The sequence below is a fragment of the Artemia sp. Qi Xiang Cuo genome, chromosome 9 (genome assembly GCF_049724085.1).
Source record: "Artemia sp. Qi Xiang Cuo chromosome 9, ASM4972408v1, whole genome shotgun sequence".
NCBI lineage: Eukaryota > Metazoa > Arthropoda > Branchiopoda > Anostraca > Artemiidae > Artemia > Artemia sp. Qi Xiang Cuo.
This window is the reverse complement of record NC_142802.1, coordinates 44,275,162-44,293,228: the sequence shown is the minus strand read 5'-3', so window position 1 is coordinate 44,293,228 and position 18,067 is coordinate 44,275,162. Positions and strand designations below refer to the sequence as shown.

The 18,067-nt window shown below is 37.2% G+C and overlaps 1 protein-coding gene across 2 annotated transcripts in view; it reads left to right on the top strand.

The window, feature by feature from the left end:
- Positions 1 to 16,393, top strand: part of LOC148948691 (uncharacterized) — a 169,502-nt gene extending 153,109 nt beyond the window's left edge. For both annotated transcript variants that reach the window (XM_089094602.1, XM_089094601.1), the window contains exon 3: positions 9,422 to 16,393. In XM_089094602.1, coding sequence (XP_088950728.1) covers positions 9,422 to 10,273 — 852 coding nt within the window. In that variant the 3' untranslated portion in view covers positions 10,274 to 16,393. The remainder of the gene's footprint in view (positions 1 to 9,421) is intronic.
- The last annotated feature ends 1,674 nt before the right edge of the window (positions 16,394 to 18,067 follow it).

Genomic DNA, 18,067 nt, shown 5'->3' with positions numbered 1-18,067 from the left:
GGAAAAATGGGCGTCGGAGGGTGCCCAGTTGTCCTCCAAACTTTTTGGTCATTAAAAAGGGCGTTAGAAATTTTTAGTTCTGTTCAAATGTACCCTATCCTAGTATTCCGAGGCCGTTCTTTTGATAAGACTACCCCTGGGGAAAAAAAGAAAACAAGTAAACACGCATCCGTGATGTCTCTTCTGGCAAAAAATCGAAATTAGGAGCATTTTTGCAGATAGGAGGTTGAAACTTCTACAGTAAGGTTCTCTAGTACGCTGAATCTGATGGTGTAATTTTCATTAAGAGTCCTTCAATTTTAGGGGGTGTTTCACCCTGTTTCAAAAATCAGGCAAATTTTCTGAGGCTCGTAACTTTTAATGGGAAGCACTAAACTTGATGAATTTTGTATATTTAGAACACGGTATCATAGGCAGTGATGTTGTGCCAACATTGTGCCAATGATGTTGGCACAATGTTTTACTTACGTAGACCAGGGCACTTCGTATCGAAGGAGTTGTCATTGAAACTTGGGAAAGGGCTCATTCGATTGGAAATTGGAACGGCTAGTGCCCTTTTTAAAAGTCGAAAGTGATTGGAAGGTAACTAACACCCCCTCCACGCCCACCATTTCCCCAAACGCATCCTATCAAAATTTGTGATAGCCATTTTGTTCAGCGTAGTTGACTTCCAGTTAGAAATTATGTTTTTGAGGAGGACATTCCCCCACAGCCCTCAGGGCAAGGGTTTTAAGTTGTGCCCTGGGGGCATATAAGGTTTATAAGGTTTTTATAGTGCCCTTTTTAAGGTCGAAAGTGATTGGAGGGCAACTAACCCCCCTCTCACGCCCACTCTTTCCCCAAACACATCCAATCAAAAGTTGAGATAGCCATTTTGTTCAATGCAGTTGAAAGTTCTTGGGATTAGGTCTGTGAGGATGACAATCCCCCCCCCATATCCCTCAGGGCAAGGAATGCCCTGGGGGCATATAAGGTTTTTATAGAAAGCGTTGTCATAGAAGCTTCAAAAATTGCTCATTTGATTGGAAATTGAAATGGCTAGTGCCCTTTTTAATAGTCGAAAGTGATTTGAAGGCTACTAACACCCCTTCCACGCCCACCATTTCCCAAAACACATCCAATAAAAATTTTGAGATAGCCATTTTGTTCAGCGTAGTTGATTTCCACTTAGAAATTATGTTTTTGAGGAGGAAACTACCCCACAGCCCTCAGGGCAAGGGTTATAATTTATGCCCTGAGGGCATATAAGGTTTTTGTAGAAAGCTTTGTCGTAGAAACTTCAAAAAAGGCTCATTCGATTGGAAATCAAAGGGCTAGTGCCCTTTTTAAGGTCGAAAGTGATTGGATGGCAACTAACCCCCCTCTCACGCCCACCTTTTCCCCAAACACATCCAATCAAAAGTTTGAGATAGCCATTTTGTTCAACATAGTTGAAAGTTCTGGAAATTAGGTCTTTGAGGATGACACCCCCCCCACACACACACACACCACATTCCTCAGGGCAAGGGTTGTAAGTTATGCCCTTGGGGCATATAAGGTTTTTATAGAAAGTATTGTTTTAGAAACTTCAAAAAGATCTCATTTGATTGGAAATTGAAAGGGCTAGCGCCCTTTTTAATAGTCGAAAGTGATTGAAGGGCAACTAACACCCCTTCCACGCCCACCATTTATCCGAACACATCCAATCAAAATTTAAGATAGTCATTTTGTTCACAAAGTAGTTGAAAGGTCTGGAAATTATATCTTTCAGGATGACACTCCCCCCACATCCCTCGGGGTAAGGGTTTAAGTTATGCCCTGGGGGCATATAAGGTTTTTCTTGAAAGCTTTTTCGCAGAAACTTCAAAAAGGGCTCATTCGATTGGAAATTGAAATGACTAGTGCCCTTTTTAATAGTCGAAAGTGATTGGAGGGCAACTAACACCCCTCTCACACCCACCATTTTCACAGGCCCATCCAATCAAAATTTTGAGGTAGCCATTTTTTTCAACGTAGTTTAAAAGTCCGGAAATTATGTTTTTGAGGACGACACTCCTCCCAGAGCCCTCACGGCAAAGGTTTGAAGTTATTACCTGGGGGCATACGAGTTATTTTTTTATAGAAAGCGTTTTTCGTAGAAAATTCATAAAGGAATCATTCGATTGGAAATTAAAACGGCTATTGTCCTTTTTAATAGTCGAAAGTGATTGGAGGAAAACTAACACCCCTCCCACGCCCACCATTTCCCCAAAAACATCCAATAAAATAATATTGAGATAGCCATTTTGTTCAACGTAGTTGAAAAGTCCAGAAAACTTTGTCTTTGAGGATGACACTCCTCCCACAACCCTCACCGCAAGGGTTGTAAGTTATATAGCTTGGGGGCATATAAGGTATTTCAGAAAGTGTTGTCGTAGAAACTTCTAAAAGGGCTCATTCAAATGCAAATTGAAAGCGCTAGTGCCGTATTTAATAGTCGAAAGTGATTGAAGGGCAACTAGTGCCCTTTTTAATAGTCGAAAGTGATTGGAAGGCAACTAACACCCCTCTCATACCTACCATTTTCCCAGACACATCCAATCAAAATTTTGAGATACCCATTTTGTTCGACGTAGTTAAAAAGTCCGGAAATTATGTTTTTGAGGACGACACTCCCCCCAGAGCCCTCACGGCAAAGGTTTGAAGTTATGTCCTGGGGGCATACGAGTTATTTTTTTATAGAAAGCGTTGTCGTAGCAAATTCATAAAGGAATCATTCGATTGGAAATTGAAACGGCTATTGTCCTTTTTAATAGTCGAAAGTGATTGGAGGAAAACTAACACCCCTCCCACGCCCACCATTTCCCCAAAAACATCCAATAAAAATTTTGATATAGCCATTTTGTTCAACGTAGTTGAAAAGTCCAGAAAACTATGTCTTTGAGGATGACGCTCCTCCCACAGCCCTCACCGCAAGGGTTGTAAGTTATATAGCTTGGGGGCATATAAGGTATTATAGAATGTGTTGTCGTAGAAACTTCAAAAAGGGCTCATTCAATTGCAAATAGAAAGCGGTAGTGCCGTATTTAATAGTCGAAAGTGATTGAAGGGCAAGTAGCCCCCTTCTCACGCCCATCATTTCCCCAAACACTTCAAATAAAAATTTTGAGATGACAATTTTTTTCAACGTAGTTGAAAGGTCTTGAGATTATGTCTTTGAGAATGACAGATCCCTCAAAACCCTCAGGGCAATGGGTTTAAGTTGTTCCCGGGGGCATATAAGGTTTTTATAGAAAGCCTTGTCGTATAAATTTAAAAAAGGGCTCATTCGATTGGATACGGAAAGGGCTAGTGCCCTTTTTAATAGTCGGAAGTGATTAGATGGCAACTAACCACCCTCTCACACCAACCATTTCCCCAAACACTTCCAATCAAAATTTTGAGATAGCAACTTTCTTCAACGTAGTTGAAAGTTCTGAAAATTTGGTCTTTGAGGATGACAACCCTTCCCCTCTCCAGTCCTCAGGGCAAGGGTTGTAAGTTATGCCCTGGGGCCATATAAGGTTTTGTTGAAAGTGTTGTCGTAGAAACTTCAAAAGGGCTCATTCGATTGAAAATTTATGCCCTGTGGGCATATAAGGTGTTTATAGAAAGTGTTGTCGTAGAAACTCAAAAAGGGCTCATTCGATTGGAAATTGAAAGGGCTATTGCCCTTTTTAATAGTAGAAAATGATTGGAAGGCTTGACATTTTTATAGTATAGATCGATGTTGGCACAATGTATTGTTGTTGTTTTTTTTGTTTGTTTTTTTTTTCTTTAGACCAGGGCACTTCGTATCGAAGGAGTTGTCGTAGAAACTTCAAAAAGGGCACATTAGATTGGAAATTGAAATGGCTAGTGCCCTTTTTAATAGTCGAAAGGGATTGGAAGGTAACTAACACCCCTTCCATGCCCACCATTTATCCGAACACGTCCAATCAAAATTTTGAGATAACTATTTTGTTCAAAGTAGTTAAAATGTCTGGAAATTATATCTTTGAGCATGACTCTCCCCCCACAGCCCTCAGAGTAAGGGTTATGCCCTGGGCATATAAGGTTTTTTTAAGCTTTGTCGTAAAAACGTGAAAAAGGGCTCATTCTATTGAAAATTGGAATGGCTAGTGCCCTTTTTAATAGTCGAAAGTGATTGAAAGGCATCTAACACCCCTCTCACACCCACCATTTCTCCAGACACATCCAATCAAAATTTTGAGATAGGCTTTTTGTTCGACGTAGTTAAAACGTCCGGAAATTATGTTTTTGAGGACGACACTCCCCCTACAGCCCTCACGGCAAAGGTTTTAAGCTATGCCCTGGGAGCATATAAGGTATTTTTTTTACAGAAAGCGTTGTCGTAGAAAATTCATAAAGGAATCATTCGATTGGAAATTGAAACGGCTAGTGCCCTTTTTAACAGTCGAAAGTGAATGGAGGGCAAGTAACCCCCCTGTCACGCCCACCCCTTCCCCAAACACATCCTATCAAAATTTTGAGATAGTTCAACGTAGTTGAAAGGTCCGGAAATTATGTCTTTGAGGATGACAACCCCCCCACAGCCCTCAGGGTACGGGTTTTAAATTATGCCCTGGGGCATATAAGTTTTTATAGAAAGCGCTTTAGTAGAAACTTTAAAAAGGGCTCATTCGATTAGATATTGAAAGAGCTAAAGCCCTTTTTAATAGCTGGAAGTGACTGGAGGGCAATTAACTCCACTCTCACATCTTTTCTCCAGACAAACCCAATCAACATTTGGAGATAGAATCTCTGTTCAATTTGGTCAACAGTTCTGGAAATTAGGCCTATGAGAAAGACAACCCCTCCCCCCCAATCCCTCAGGGCATGCGTTATAAGTTATACCCTGGGGGCATATAAGGTTTATATTGAAAGTGTTGTCGTAGAAACTTCAAAAGGGCTCATTCGATTGAAAAATAAAAGGGCTAGTGCCTCTTTTAATAGTTGAAAGTGATTAGAGAATAACTAACACCCCTCTCACGCCCACCATTTCCCCAAACACATCCAATCAAAATTTTGAGATAGCCGTTTTGTTTAACGTAGTTGAAAGTTCTGGAAATTAGGCCTTTGAGGATGACAACCCCCACACAGCCCTCAGGGCATAGGTTGTAATTTATGCCCTTTGTGCATATAAGGTGCTTATAGAAAGCGTGGTTGTAAAAACTTAAAAAGCGTTGATTCGATTGGAAATTGAAAGGGCTAGTGCCCTTTTTAATAGTTGAAAGTGATTGGAAGGCTTGACATTTTTATAGTATAGATTGATGTGGGTACAATGTATTATTATTATTTTACTTATTTTTTTTAGACCAGGGCACTTCGTATCGAAGGAGTTGTGGTAGGAACTTCGAAAAGGGCTTATTTGATTGTAAATAGAAAGGGATAATGCCCTTTTTAATAGTTGAAAGTGATTGGAGGGCAACTAGTCCCCCTCCCACACCCACCCTCCCACTTGCCCATTATGTTTAAAAATAAATGTTGCCTTAAGATTAAATCAAATGCACTGTGTTAATGCTAATTCCCAATAAGGCATCTGAGCAGTATCCCAAGAACGACTGAGGCCCTCAGGGTATTATGTTCAAACTTTCTGGGCTACTTCTGCTCTTAAAATTTAACCATATCAAAATAGCGTAAGTGTATCCAAGCTATTAAAGAAAATAAACAGATTTTTTTTGGCGAATGGTATCAAGTTTTCTATTTCAGGTCAACTAGGACCTGGGTGGAGGTATGAAACTAAATTAAACACTACTATTTGTGTCCTGATTTTTAAAAGGGTGTATGTTGTTAAAAGTGGCAGAATTTTTTTTTCCAGCATTCAAATAGCAGGCCAAAATATAAAGTCTTAAAAAAACAAAAGATTTAAAGTATTATTTTCTTTTCCCCTGTAAAGACTATGTCAATATAAAACGAACAGAAATTAATTTTTTTTAAACAATTCCACAAAATAAGTTTTTCAAAGAAAAGTAAAGAACTCCATTAAACCAAAAATGAGCAAAAATAAAATCAAATAATCTACCAAGCGTGAAACTACCACAAATCAGCATCGATAAATAAATGAAACCCAAAATGAACAGAAATTAAAATAAATAACCGAGTCAAACTAATAAAGAACAGAAATTAACATGAGTAGGGCTCAAAACCCCTGTGCCTTCCCAAGACCAGAACATAATTTGCACTTTACTGAAAAAAATACAAATGAATGTGCATTTTCAGTTTAATATGCATATACTGATATTTAGTAATCGAATGTTAATATTATTTGATTTATTAAAGATATAAAAGTAAAAACATTTGTATTTTTTCAGTAATATATATATATATATAATATATATATATATATATATATATATATATATATATATATATATATATATATATATATATATATATATATATATATATATATATATATATATATATATATATATATATATATATATATATATATATATATATATATATATATATATATAGTAAAGGCCATATTATAGAAGCCTACAATAACTCAAACTCAAAACGACCAGAAATTATTATTGAAGTAAAACAGGAAAGGAGAATAATTGATATGGCTGTAACACTATATGTAAATTTATATAAATGTATAGACAGTGGGCTGTAATAATGCAAAAGGTAAATATAACATTGGTTTAAGAACGGAAAGAAAAACAAAGAATGAATTTACAACGATAAGCAAGTTAAAAATAAGTTTTATTTGAACAATGCCATAACGTGATGACATTTGATTATGAAATCTTTAAACGTAGCTTTAAAATGCTGTTCGAGTAAGACTCGCAACACTACTTGCAAGCAATCTGCGACTAGGATCCTCCGTCACTTTTCACACGATTTCATGCTATAGACACTACTGATAGTACATGCGCAAGGAAATAAAAATATCATTTCGGCGTTGGCTAAAAACACTTGAAACACCAAAACTGACCAAATTGCCCTTGAGATAATCTTAAAAGAAAAGCGGTTGAAGAGTCCAAGTTAAAGTGATTCTGTGTTTGAGACTCCGTGGGGGAAAATCCGAGGATTCAACCTAGAGGTTAGAAATAAGGTAAAGAGAAAGTAAATAAATGAAGGAAAAAGGAATTACAGGTCCGGATATCCACTTTTAAGCACAGAATGAGGAACTTCCTGAAGAGAGACTTAGCGGCGACAGTATGTTACTTTCCTGTTCATTCATCTCCGGAATAGAAGCATTGGCTTGAACGTCGAGTGAAATTTCTCTCGATTCAGACTCCGAGTTTTCACCAGCTCTCTTGAGATGAGGTGATTGACGCACACCCTCGTTTGGAGCATCGACACTGAGCTCTAGGATTCTTTGTTTGCTCCGTTAACGAAGTCACTGGCACTAGAAACGGCACTACTTTCATCAGTACTTTGAGATTATGATCTTCTCTTGTTATATTTGCTGCATGTGTGTTACGGTAGTCGTCATCTAACTCGTAAACAGTGACGGGCTTTATACTCTTCACCCACCAGTTTCACCCTTTTTTGCTTATCTGTGTTCTTTTTGTCTCGTCTGCTTTGTCAAGCCAGACAACGGTTTTTTGCACTCGACAGCCCTTGTTCTTATTTTTTAATGGACCCAAAGTATACAAATCAGGTTGACTTTGTAAATGCGAAATGGTATCAAGTAATATATTTACCCTTGCGTACGCAGTTTCCGGTGCGCGAAGATCGCTTAGGCTTACATTAAATTATAGGTTTTCCGTTTATCCGGAATAATCAAGCTGGCGACACGAAACGGGTGTTGCCGTGTAAGCCATTACTGAATGCAAAACTGACAAGAAAATCCGGGATGTCACGACGACGGGATGTCACGACTTCGGTTAATAGAAGTGCGAGACTTCGGTGCTGTCTGCCGTGAGACGTCGGACTTTTTCTGACACTAGTAGTGACCGTCGAGGAAGGTGTCGCAGTCGCCTTGGTCAAATGGACACCAGTGTGATAATTTCCTGAGGTGTACTCCCCTATTCAAGCACTAATCCACTTGATAGCTATAGAGCAGCGGGTTATGGGTAGACTGTCATGGGTCCTATGTTTTGGTTCAAAGTAAAAAAGCGTTAGTTTGTATACGTGGTTCATTCTAAAGCTAACAACATTGATTGGGTGATAAGAAATACAAAATAAAAATGATTTTCAACATTCCTTTTATTTTGAGACTATCTTTTAAAAAACTTGTCTTTGAAGAGAAAAAACAATATTTGTTAATTAATTCAAGCAAACTCAATAATTACGCTTAGGTTAGATTTCAGAAAACTGGTTTCATAACCACAAACGCAAGTGATGGGTGATAGAATGCATTGGACTTGCATAATTTGGGCTATTTATTTGCATATTAGGGGGTGGTGGTGGTGGTGGTTAGGTTATGTTGGAGGCGCTGTCCCAATACTTTACCCCCCCCCCTCCCTAATGTGTAAATATATTGCCCAAATTATATTATTATATAAACTAAAAGTTATATGAAGGTTATATTTCATTAGGATTAGTGTAACTTCACTTCTTCGGTGTGTTTCGTTTAATTAACAAGTACCGAAAAATCTTCTTTGGACATAGCAGTTTTGAAGTTGGGAGCATTTTATTGATTTTTTGGCCTGAAATCGTTGGCAAAGAAGCAAAATCAAAGTGTTACGGGTCATCGATGACCTCGATCAAAGGCTGTCGCGACTTTTAACATGCCTCTAGCAATTTAAATATAGTTATCCACAAGCTCTGCACAAGGAGCGGTTTTATTTTTTTCATTTATATTTTTTCTTTGACTATATGGGTCAAATATTGCAGTCAATATTCCACCCACTTATCGTGACCTGAATTTGCTGAAATTGTACGTATGTGTAGATTACATTAAATGTATATTATTAATTAGAATCAATAACTATTGATTTTCGATGATACTACACAATTTTGAACTTCATTTCTGACAATCTTTTTTACATGGCCTTGAAGGATACCATGTCATGAAGGTTTACGAATTTTATAAAATATTGTGTGGCACCTCGAGCTTTCATTGTTAAGTCCAACAAATTTAACATTCCCGTCTAGCTGGAAAAGCATGACATATATACCTTTGATGCATTTAGAGATAAGAGTGTGTCGTTGGAAATGGGTGGAAGCTGAAAAAGCTGCCGCTGCGTGTAAATTTTTATGAATTTTGAAGATCAACTGATATTCTTGTTTTATAAATAATAAGAAATGATTTATTCTTCCTGTTCAAATGTGAATTTAAAGTTCTGTTTTCGTCTAAAGTATTCAGAAGATCAATAAAATAAATTTTGTTCGTCTATGAATCTCTTCCCAAATTTTAAACCAAGCATGAGTTCTTGTTTACGGATGCGTGGATATACTCCATCTACTAGTAACTGTGCGCAAGTATCTGCTGGTAACTTACAATCTTTTATTCTTTCAGGCCCCAGAAAATGAGCTCCAACGCATCTCCGATCGACAACCATCTGAATACGAACTAAGAGTCCAGCGGTCTCTTCAAAAACTCAATGTCCCAGAGTGGTATAAGCCTAATCAGTTTAAAATTAACAACCCGGAATGCAAGCCTCCGCTGCGCTGGTCTGACATGCGACGAAGCTATACATCCCTTGATAGAAACAACTGGCAAAACTTTAAAAGCTCCCGGGAAAGAATGAGCCCATCAAGTACTGCAAGCGTCTATAATTTTTCGATTTCCTCAAGGTTAGATTTGAACCTTCCAGCAGATTCAAATTCTGTCAGGTTTGGAAGTTCAAGGTATACACGTACGCGAGATTCAAGCTTCACTTCTCATAGTGGTGATGTAAATTTTACTAGGTATAGCAGCGGAAGAGGGACTCCGTTAGACCGCAGTCCATTATCAATATCCAAGCCTTACCTAGGATGGCGTTCAAGAGAAGCCTTAAATTTGCAAAATACATACAAAACACCATCTGAACGCCTTGCAGAGACTATTCAGTCTAAAAACTATTCTTTGTCATCAAAGAATGAGGTCGAAACTTCCCTTCATGAAGTAGCTTCAGCTATTCAAAATTACACGAAAATGCCAGATTCATCCTTAATTCCACGTGAAATAGGTCTAAATAGACGACCGCTAATAGATAATGGAGAAAAATTACGAGAATCAAGAATATCACCTAGGAAGCAACGCCTGTGGGTCGAGAGCAGCTTTCTAGGATCTTCAACAATGGATGAGGCAGATAATATAAGAAAAGCAAAGGAGGAAAAAACTATGGGTTTCATTCAAAAACAATCAGATGAGCTCCTAATTGCATAATAGAATCTAGTACATAGTCAAGTCACCTTTGGACAATTCATTGGTGCAATCCTGTATATTACTCAGTCAAGTAACCTTCTGTGAAATAACAAAATATTTTGTAAATACTCAGATTTGCTTACTTACTGATAGCTGGCACAATCTTAATGTTTGATAATTACTTTTCTTCCCAGCCCTTTCACCTGGAATAAAAGCTTTTTGACTCAAAATCAAAAGGACCATGTGTGATTGGAAAGATCGGTTAAAACTTAAAAAAAACAATTTTTTATTTATTTTTACCAGATTTTTTTTTTTTTTTTTTTTTTTTTTATATATCTTTTAGACATTGACGATTCTTGCTTTATAATGTAGTGCCAATAGTTTTAAGTTGCTCATATACTGCAATTTAAAATTAATTGCTTTAGATTAAGAGAATATGAATATTTAGGAGCATTTCTTTGTAAGGAAATTTGTGCTTGGATAAGTAGAGATCATGTCCTATGTTAAAAAAAAATATATCAATTATATTCAACTTCCTGCTAAGCTTCTATATAATCTGTATCACTGTTGCAAAATTTAGTTTTTGTCGTTACTTTACTTTTTCCGTTTCTACAATTCTAAGAGTAAAAACTAACTTTCAATTTCTGCGTCGGCTAAGATATAGTTAGGGACCCAACCAAATGAATGTTAACACGACAGGCTTCAACGAGCTGTATAAGGTCCGAGGAATTTAGTAGGGGCAGAAGTGGTTGCATAAAATTAAATATAGGTGTGTGTAACGAAAATGTTGTGTGCCAAGGCAGACATTACCTAATTTGCATAATTGACAACGTCATCCCCTATTTCTTCTATTTTTTTACCTACAATAGAAGTTTGAACCCCAGAATGTGATAGTGCGCTTTTTCTTATACTCACAAACGAATTGCGAATATCCCGATGGAAGCGAGGAAGGTCTTGAAACAGCAAGAACAAGATTTCGCCTAGAGAATTCCCATCCATAACTCAAAGGGTTTGGTGGAGGCATTGCGATCATTGAGGCATTCCATATTGCAAGCTAATTGTAAGAACGCTTACAATGTTCCACAAACGCTCCCTCTGTGGGAGGCGACGTATTGCACACTGAATCTTCACATAAAGACCGCTCTTCTTACTGCCCACAAAGAATGTCCGTTTTCCGTTGGACAAGAAGGTAACTTGTTGTTTTACACTCCAAAATGTAGTAAACAAGCCCTAGGGGAATCAACATTTGATCCTCCGTTCAATGGAACACAAAATTAATGAGGAGTAATAATTTGGAAACTTTATAAAGAGTTGAGGCAGAACATTCTGCCCAGGAAAAATTTTAAGGAGACGAGGGAATTGGTCCACTAGCATCTCAACTATCGTTAGAACAAATAGTCACCCTTTCAAAGCCTTTTCTGAAGCAAAAGTCAACATACTGTGCCATTTTTGGTGTCCGATTCCTTATGTTGGCTACACAGAAATTTCTTGAATATGAGCGTATGAGCTTCATGACTTAAACATACAACTATTGTCCTGTCTTCAAATCCTCCGAACAGCAATATACACAAGGTTTCACCAGTAGTTGAAGTTGATCAAATAGTCAGATCTATTCGCTCCCCATGCTTCATAAATTGTTCTTATCAAATTTGCTTTGCTTTGTGCATTTGCTAGTCTAGTTGTATCTTTGTCCAGTTTCCTATTCTTTAACTTGTCAAGAAGAAGTATACTATCGAACAGTGGACAGTTAATTTGTGAGAAAAATTGCAGCCCTACAGAGATATACTTTCACTATCTGGATCAGTTTGTCTAAATATTCTGTCACACATGTCATGATATGCATTCCTCGTTCTGTTTCAGGTGTCCCTTTCAAAACGGCTCTAAGCAACCGAATTGCACGGGTTTCGATGGTTTTACATTCAGCTGGTAGATTTCGGCGAACTAAGTTGCATAAATTTAGTAACAAAGGCTTCATATTCATGCAAGCAACGCTCCTCCTTGAAGTCCAGGTTTTGAGCCTATTCCCAAAAGCCACTGGCCTCTCACAGAAAATGTAGTAAACTAGACTTAACGCCACTTTGGAGCACCAGCGTAGCATCACTTAGCTCAAAATTGAAGGAACATACGAAACGAGTTCAAATTTAAGAATGTTCTTCAGCTGTTTCATTCTACTGTTATTACTGGAATTTATCATACACAGGATTCCCTTCACTGGCATAGGCTCTGAAAATCTGCTCTTCGTCAAACGGCATTCTTCTTTATCCCGATTTTCTTAAGCAATATACAATGAGTTTACTTTAACTTTTTAAATGGCTTTCATCCCACTTGACGCATTTGGCTACATATTCATGTCCTTGATGCTAAGTTGCAAGTATGGAGCTCGCATACAGACACAGCACTTTTACAAGTATAGTGTGCTTTTCAACAAATTTTTAGCTATCTTCGTGGTGTGGAGCATCACACTCTGAAGTTTCATCCATATTAATAAGGTCATTCAAAGCAGACGAAGCTAAGGCAACAAAGGTAGGGGTTGCGCTTCCACTTTGTAACTGCTAGTTGGCTTGCTTTAACACAAACCAGACCAATATTCCTTTTTACATAAAAATTTGTTGTGGATTCAACAGTTTGATCCGGTAGCACAAGGTTAAACGAGCCTGGTCGCCTTTTTACATTGAATGGGTTCTGTTCAAATAAGCCTTGCACTTCATCTGACAGGTTTCTCATCTCCAAGATGTACTCTTTCAAATACTTTGTATACTTGTGATGGCCTGCAGCCACAATGAAAGGTATCATTCAATGAAGGTAACAGTCTAACACACCATACTTCTCAAGGATGAACACTTACAATCTTTTAAACCCTTACGTGTGGATAGAACCTGCTGTAGTCAGGTAGATTTGTAGATGTCCGAAACTAAATATCAGCTATTACACTTTAAATTTGGTTAGTCCATATTTGACATTAAAATCTCGGATGATTAACAAAGTTATGACGTGGACATATGTGCAATGAGATCGTCTTGCTAGGGAGCGCTCCCGTAAATTTTCTGCTAGGTGCATAAGTGAAGCGCAAAAAGGGTTTCCGAGCGTGGAAAGATGTGAGTCACGTAGAGAGAGATGGTATGGGGAGTGAGAACTGGCAAAAGTGCTTAGCATTGTACCGAGTTTTGCTATTTCAGGCCAATGTCTATAATTCAAAGAACTGGAGAATCCTTAATGCTTGCTAGTGCAAACTAAGGCAATGTAAATGTGAAAAGTAGAGCGAAACCACAATATTCCCCCTCTACTCTTAAAATTTCTCATTAATAGAATTTGACCTGAAATTGCACTCATCGAGAAATATTCTACCGCATAAAAAGCTCAGAAACGCTCCCCAGAATAAAAATGTTCCCCGTCTTTGTTTTTTGTTTTGTTTCTGAAGTACGCTCTTTTTGCCTTTGGCGCAAGGAATTCTAAATGCGCCCCTACATATGCCTTTTTAGTGTTTGGTTCTGTCCTGGATTCCGTATTCAGCTTTCCTTTAGCTTACTGAAGCTTGGTAACTATTTTCTTACGAGTTTTCTTTACCGTGGATCCTTGACTAATATTTCAAGGGTTGTTGAAGATCTAACAAATTGTCTGATTTTTTTGTTCCCAAGAGACAGTGAACCAAGTTGACCATGGCGTTGCTATTGTTTATTGATTTTGGAAGTTATTATTCTTATCATAGGAAAATTAGTATTATAGTTGTTTAGCGACCCTACTCAATTATATCCTAAAGAAAGGAAATTTGTTTTAGGCAGTTAACTTCACAAGCCTGCATCTTAAGACATAGTTTCCAAAACCTAATCTACTTTAATTCAACCCTTATTCAATCTGTAATAATGTTTAAACCCATTCAGGTTTATCATTTAAGCCTCTGGGGAGACGGATCAGTAAGTTTACAATTTCTATTGATGTACTTTTTCTCTATTGTATTTAATATGATGCTAATAAATAAAAGTGCTTAATTTTCTAATGACACTTTCAAACAGTGCCTTTGGTTGAACAATCTGTTGAATTTAAGAATCATCTTCTAAAGCTGCGTTATTTGAAATTATTAACACCACAATTTCACTTTAGAAAACTATTTTTGGTGAGAACTATGTATCTCCCTTAAAAATTCATTTCCCTTGTAAATAGAAGTATAGCAACCTTCGAGAGGAAGGGGAAAACATTTTACATTCGTCACGAATACGAACAGGAGAGTCTTTTCATCCTAGTGCAAAATCATAGTGGTACATAGATAAACATTTCTAAAATTTAAACAAAATGCGAGATCTGTCTCAGAAACTCAAATTGGGCGAGTGCCTTCAGGCAAGCCCAAAAACAGACTAAACAGAGATGGGAAGTCTTAAACGGTTACACATAAAACATTGAGTGGGATGGAGTGTTGGTGTCAAGGGGCCTAAGCCTCTCTAGATTTCCCCCTAGATTAAAAAAAATACCTATTTTGGGAGTACTTCCATTGAAAAATGCCTCTTTTGGATGTTTTCATTGAAACAATAGCTAAAACTAATTTACGCGCCCAAAAAAAGTTTCAAAATAGATTTATCCTCCCCCCCGTAAATTTTCGCCAATTAATGCCACTGGGTAGGGGTTCAAGGCTGAAGGTCCCCTTCTGCCTGCCTACCTGAATTCCTTAGCCAATATTTTTTCAAAATGGCCAAACATAAGGCATACACAGAACAGTTACGATTTTCTTAAAGATCTAATGAGTAACGAGTAAACCTTAGATTAAAGATCCTAGTTATTACCCCTATTCGAATATTTGCAGCAGTGTATATTCAATATAGTGGAATTGTGGCTTTATGATATTTTAGTTGTTTTCAGTTTCATACTCTGGGAAAACATAGTAAACAAGATTCTGCAATAAATCCCGTGTATAACATCAGTTGCTATTCTACATTTCTGCCTGCTCAATGATTTTGATTAGTTGTTTTACAGAAAACGGCATAATGTTACCTCAAATTTACCATTATCTATTTAATTAGTAATCAATTACCATACATGATTCATCTACCCCAAATAGCAACACCCAGAGAGGAAAATAGGAATAGAGAGGAAGAATAGAAGAATAAAGAGGAAGAATAGAAGAATTCCTTTCTTCAGAGAGAAAGAATAGAGGAATAGAGAGAATAATTTTATAGAAAACCAGAAATTTAACTCATTTCTGCAAGCGTCCTTGATCGCGAAATAGCACACACAAATATTTTTGAAACCTTAGTTAAAAAAGTTACCAACCAAGTTAGGATACATCCCATTTTTTCTGTTTTGAATTGATGATGTAGGTCTCTGAGAATTTCCAATGATCTATCACTGTCCCTATATGCCAGCAATGACCTTACTACTTTGCTACTAGATGTGCCTACTGAGAATAGATTGTTACTTGTTTCATTCCTTTTTCTCCTTATTTGCTGGCTTACAGCTTTTACTAACATTGTGTTTTGTTCAATTCCATGTTATAAGTAGTGCTGTTTTTAGTATTGTTATTATAATTGTTGTCAGATTAAATAGAATAAGCCAAAACCTCTGTGAAGAAAGAATACAAAGACTACGAGGAGTCTATAAGACTAGAAACTGAGATTAGTTGCTTAAAAAAAAATTGGAGGGGAGGCCCCCCTCCCCTTTCTCTTCCTCCTATCAACTGCAGTTGAATAACTTTCCAATAAAAATTAAGACTTTAGAGCAATTAATGATAGTCATTTTTTTCCATTAAAGGAAGATATATTTATAAATTCTGTAAATTTATCACCAGGGACGTAATTTGCTAAGAGCAGCGGTGGAGGGAACTGCCTCATGACCTCAGTTTGCCCCTCCCAGCTGAAATTTAGCGTCTTTAAAAATCTTGTCAGAACTAAGACAGGTCTGCATAATTCAAGGATCCACAGAAACAGATCAGTTTTCTTCAATATACCTTTGCCTGTATGGTAAAATTTGGCTCATTTTTCATTGTTCACTTGACGTGGAAAAATCGGCTCCTACTTTGCTCTCCCCTCCCCCCTTAAGATTGTGACGAATTTACACCACTATGTAACCCTTGTCTTTTTTCATGCAAGTAAAAAATTTAATTTACATGACCAACGATGATAGTGAGGAAGTTGGGACTGCTAGGAATAAATCTGTTTGATAACAGCTTTATGACAACGAACTGGAAACATGGTCGACTCAGGTGCAATACTAATTATACTTTCGTTTCTCAGTCTTACTAAAACGAAAAAATATAAATACGACAAACGGGTCTATGGCCAGTAAATGAAAACAAAGAAAAAACAAAAACGAATATTTCGCCAGTATCAAACAAAGCGTCGTAAGCGCAGAGAAAAAAATAAACTAAAACTTAAATTGTATATTATATTTTTAGGTGAGTCTATTTTAGATTTATGTTTATTTTTTTCTCTGCGCTGAAGACGCTTTGTTTGATACGGGCGAAATATTCGTTTTTGTTTTTTTCTTCGTTTTCATTTACTGGCCATAGACCCGTTTGTCGTATTTATTTTTTTTCTGTCATGGCTGGCCAGTTCGGCTTTAGATCTTTTTTTACTAAAACCGGGTCTGTGGTACCTGGGTTGGTGCTCTTTGGGATCTAAAATTGGGCCAGTAGTTTTGTAATTTTGGTGCCTAAAGGCATGCAAAGTCCGGAGAGCAGCTTACTAATTCTGTTACCATAGGAAATCCAATGAATTAAATGTCTCCTGTTCAGACTGAGGTTTTTTTTTTAGTTAGTTAGTTATAAGTAGTGGCACTAATTCACAAAAATTCAGGGTCGGGGAGAGGAATTTTTTAATGAAGATAGTAGAGTAGTACCTACCATTTTGCCCAGACGTATAGCCAAACAGGTTCTTCTAGTAGGTCAAAAGTTAATCACGCTCTTACAATTAAATTACATGTTTTTTTTTTATAGAAAGTTGGGCAGTTTGTCAAATAAAATAAACTGATTTTTAGGTTTTCTAAAAAAAAAAAAAAAAAAAAAAAACTTGTCATGCTACAATGTACTTAATTTAAAAAAAACTCGATATAATTGTGATGCTATAAGACTGGTTTCGCTTCATGGGTTCATTAATAGAAGGACTAATGTTTATGAAAAGGGTAATTACTTCTTTAGTTTACGAGATTTGCGAATTTTTTGCGAAAAGATATTTGCGTAGACGCTTACAAGGGGCATTGCTAGAAAGTATTCAATAGCTTAATTGAAAAGTAACGAGAGAATGACATTGTGACTTGACCTAGCTTTACCTCGCCGATGTGGTCTTTATAATACGTAATTAACTTTTGAAAAATATTGTCAATTTAAAAAGAACGGGCTGAAAAGTGTTCGGCGGGGGGGGGGTTGCATAGAGGGGGGAGTTGCACGAGGGTTCAGTTAAAGGGGATACAGTTGCACGGAGGGTTTCGGTTATCCACGGGTTCAGTTACAAGGGGGGTTCAGTTGCACGGGGGGTATCCCTTTTTTTTTCGTAAATCGGGCTCCCTGTTTTCAAAATCCCTTTTTCTTCTGAGGCTTGGAGCATATGGTGACTAGATATTAAACGTAATGAAATTTAGCACGGAGGTTCAGTTGTACAGGGGTTTCAGTTATACAGGGGTTCAGTTACATGGGGGTTCTTTGTGTTAAATAAGTAGTTTTTTTATCTTTTAAAAGAAATTTACGGGGATTGAGAGACTCAGTTGCCTAATTCCGTGTGATTTTTATTTACTTGATTCTCATTAAAAACGAAATTTTTTTGTTAAATAAGTAGTTTTTGTATCTTTTAAAAGATCTTTAAGGGGATTGAGAGACTCAGTTGCCTAATTCCGTGT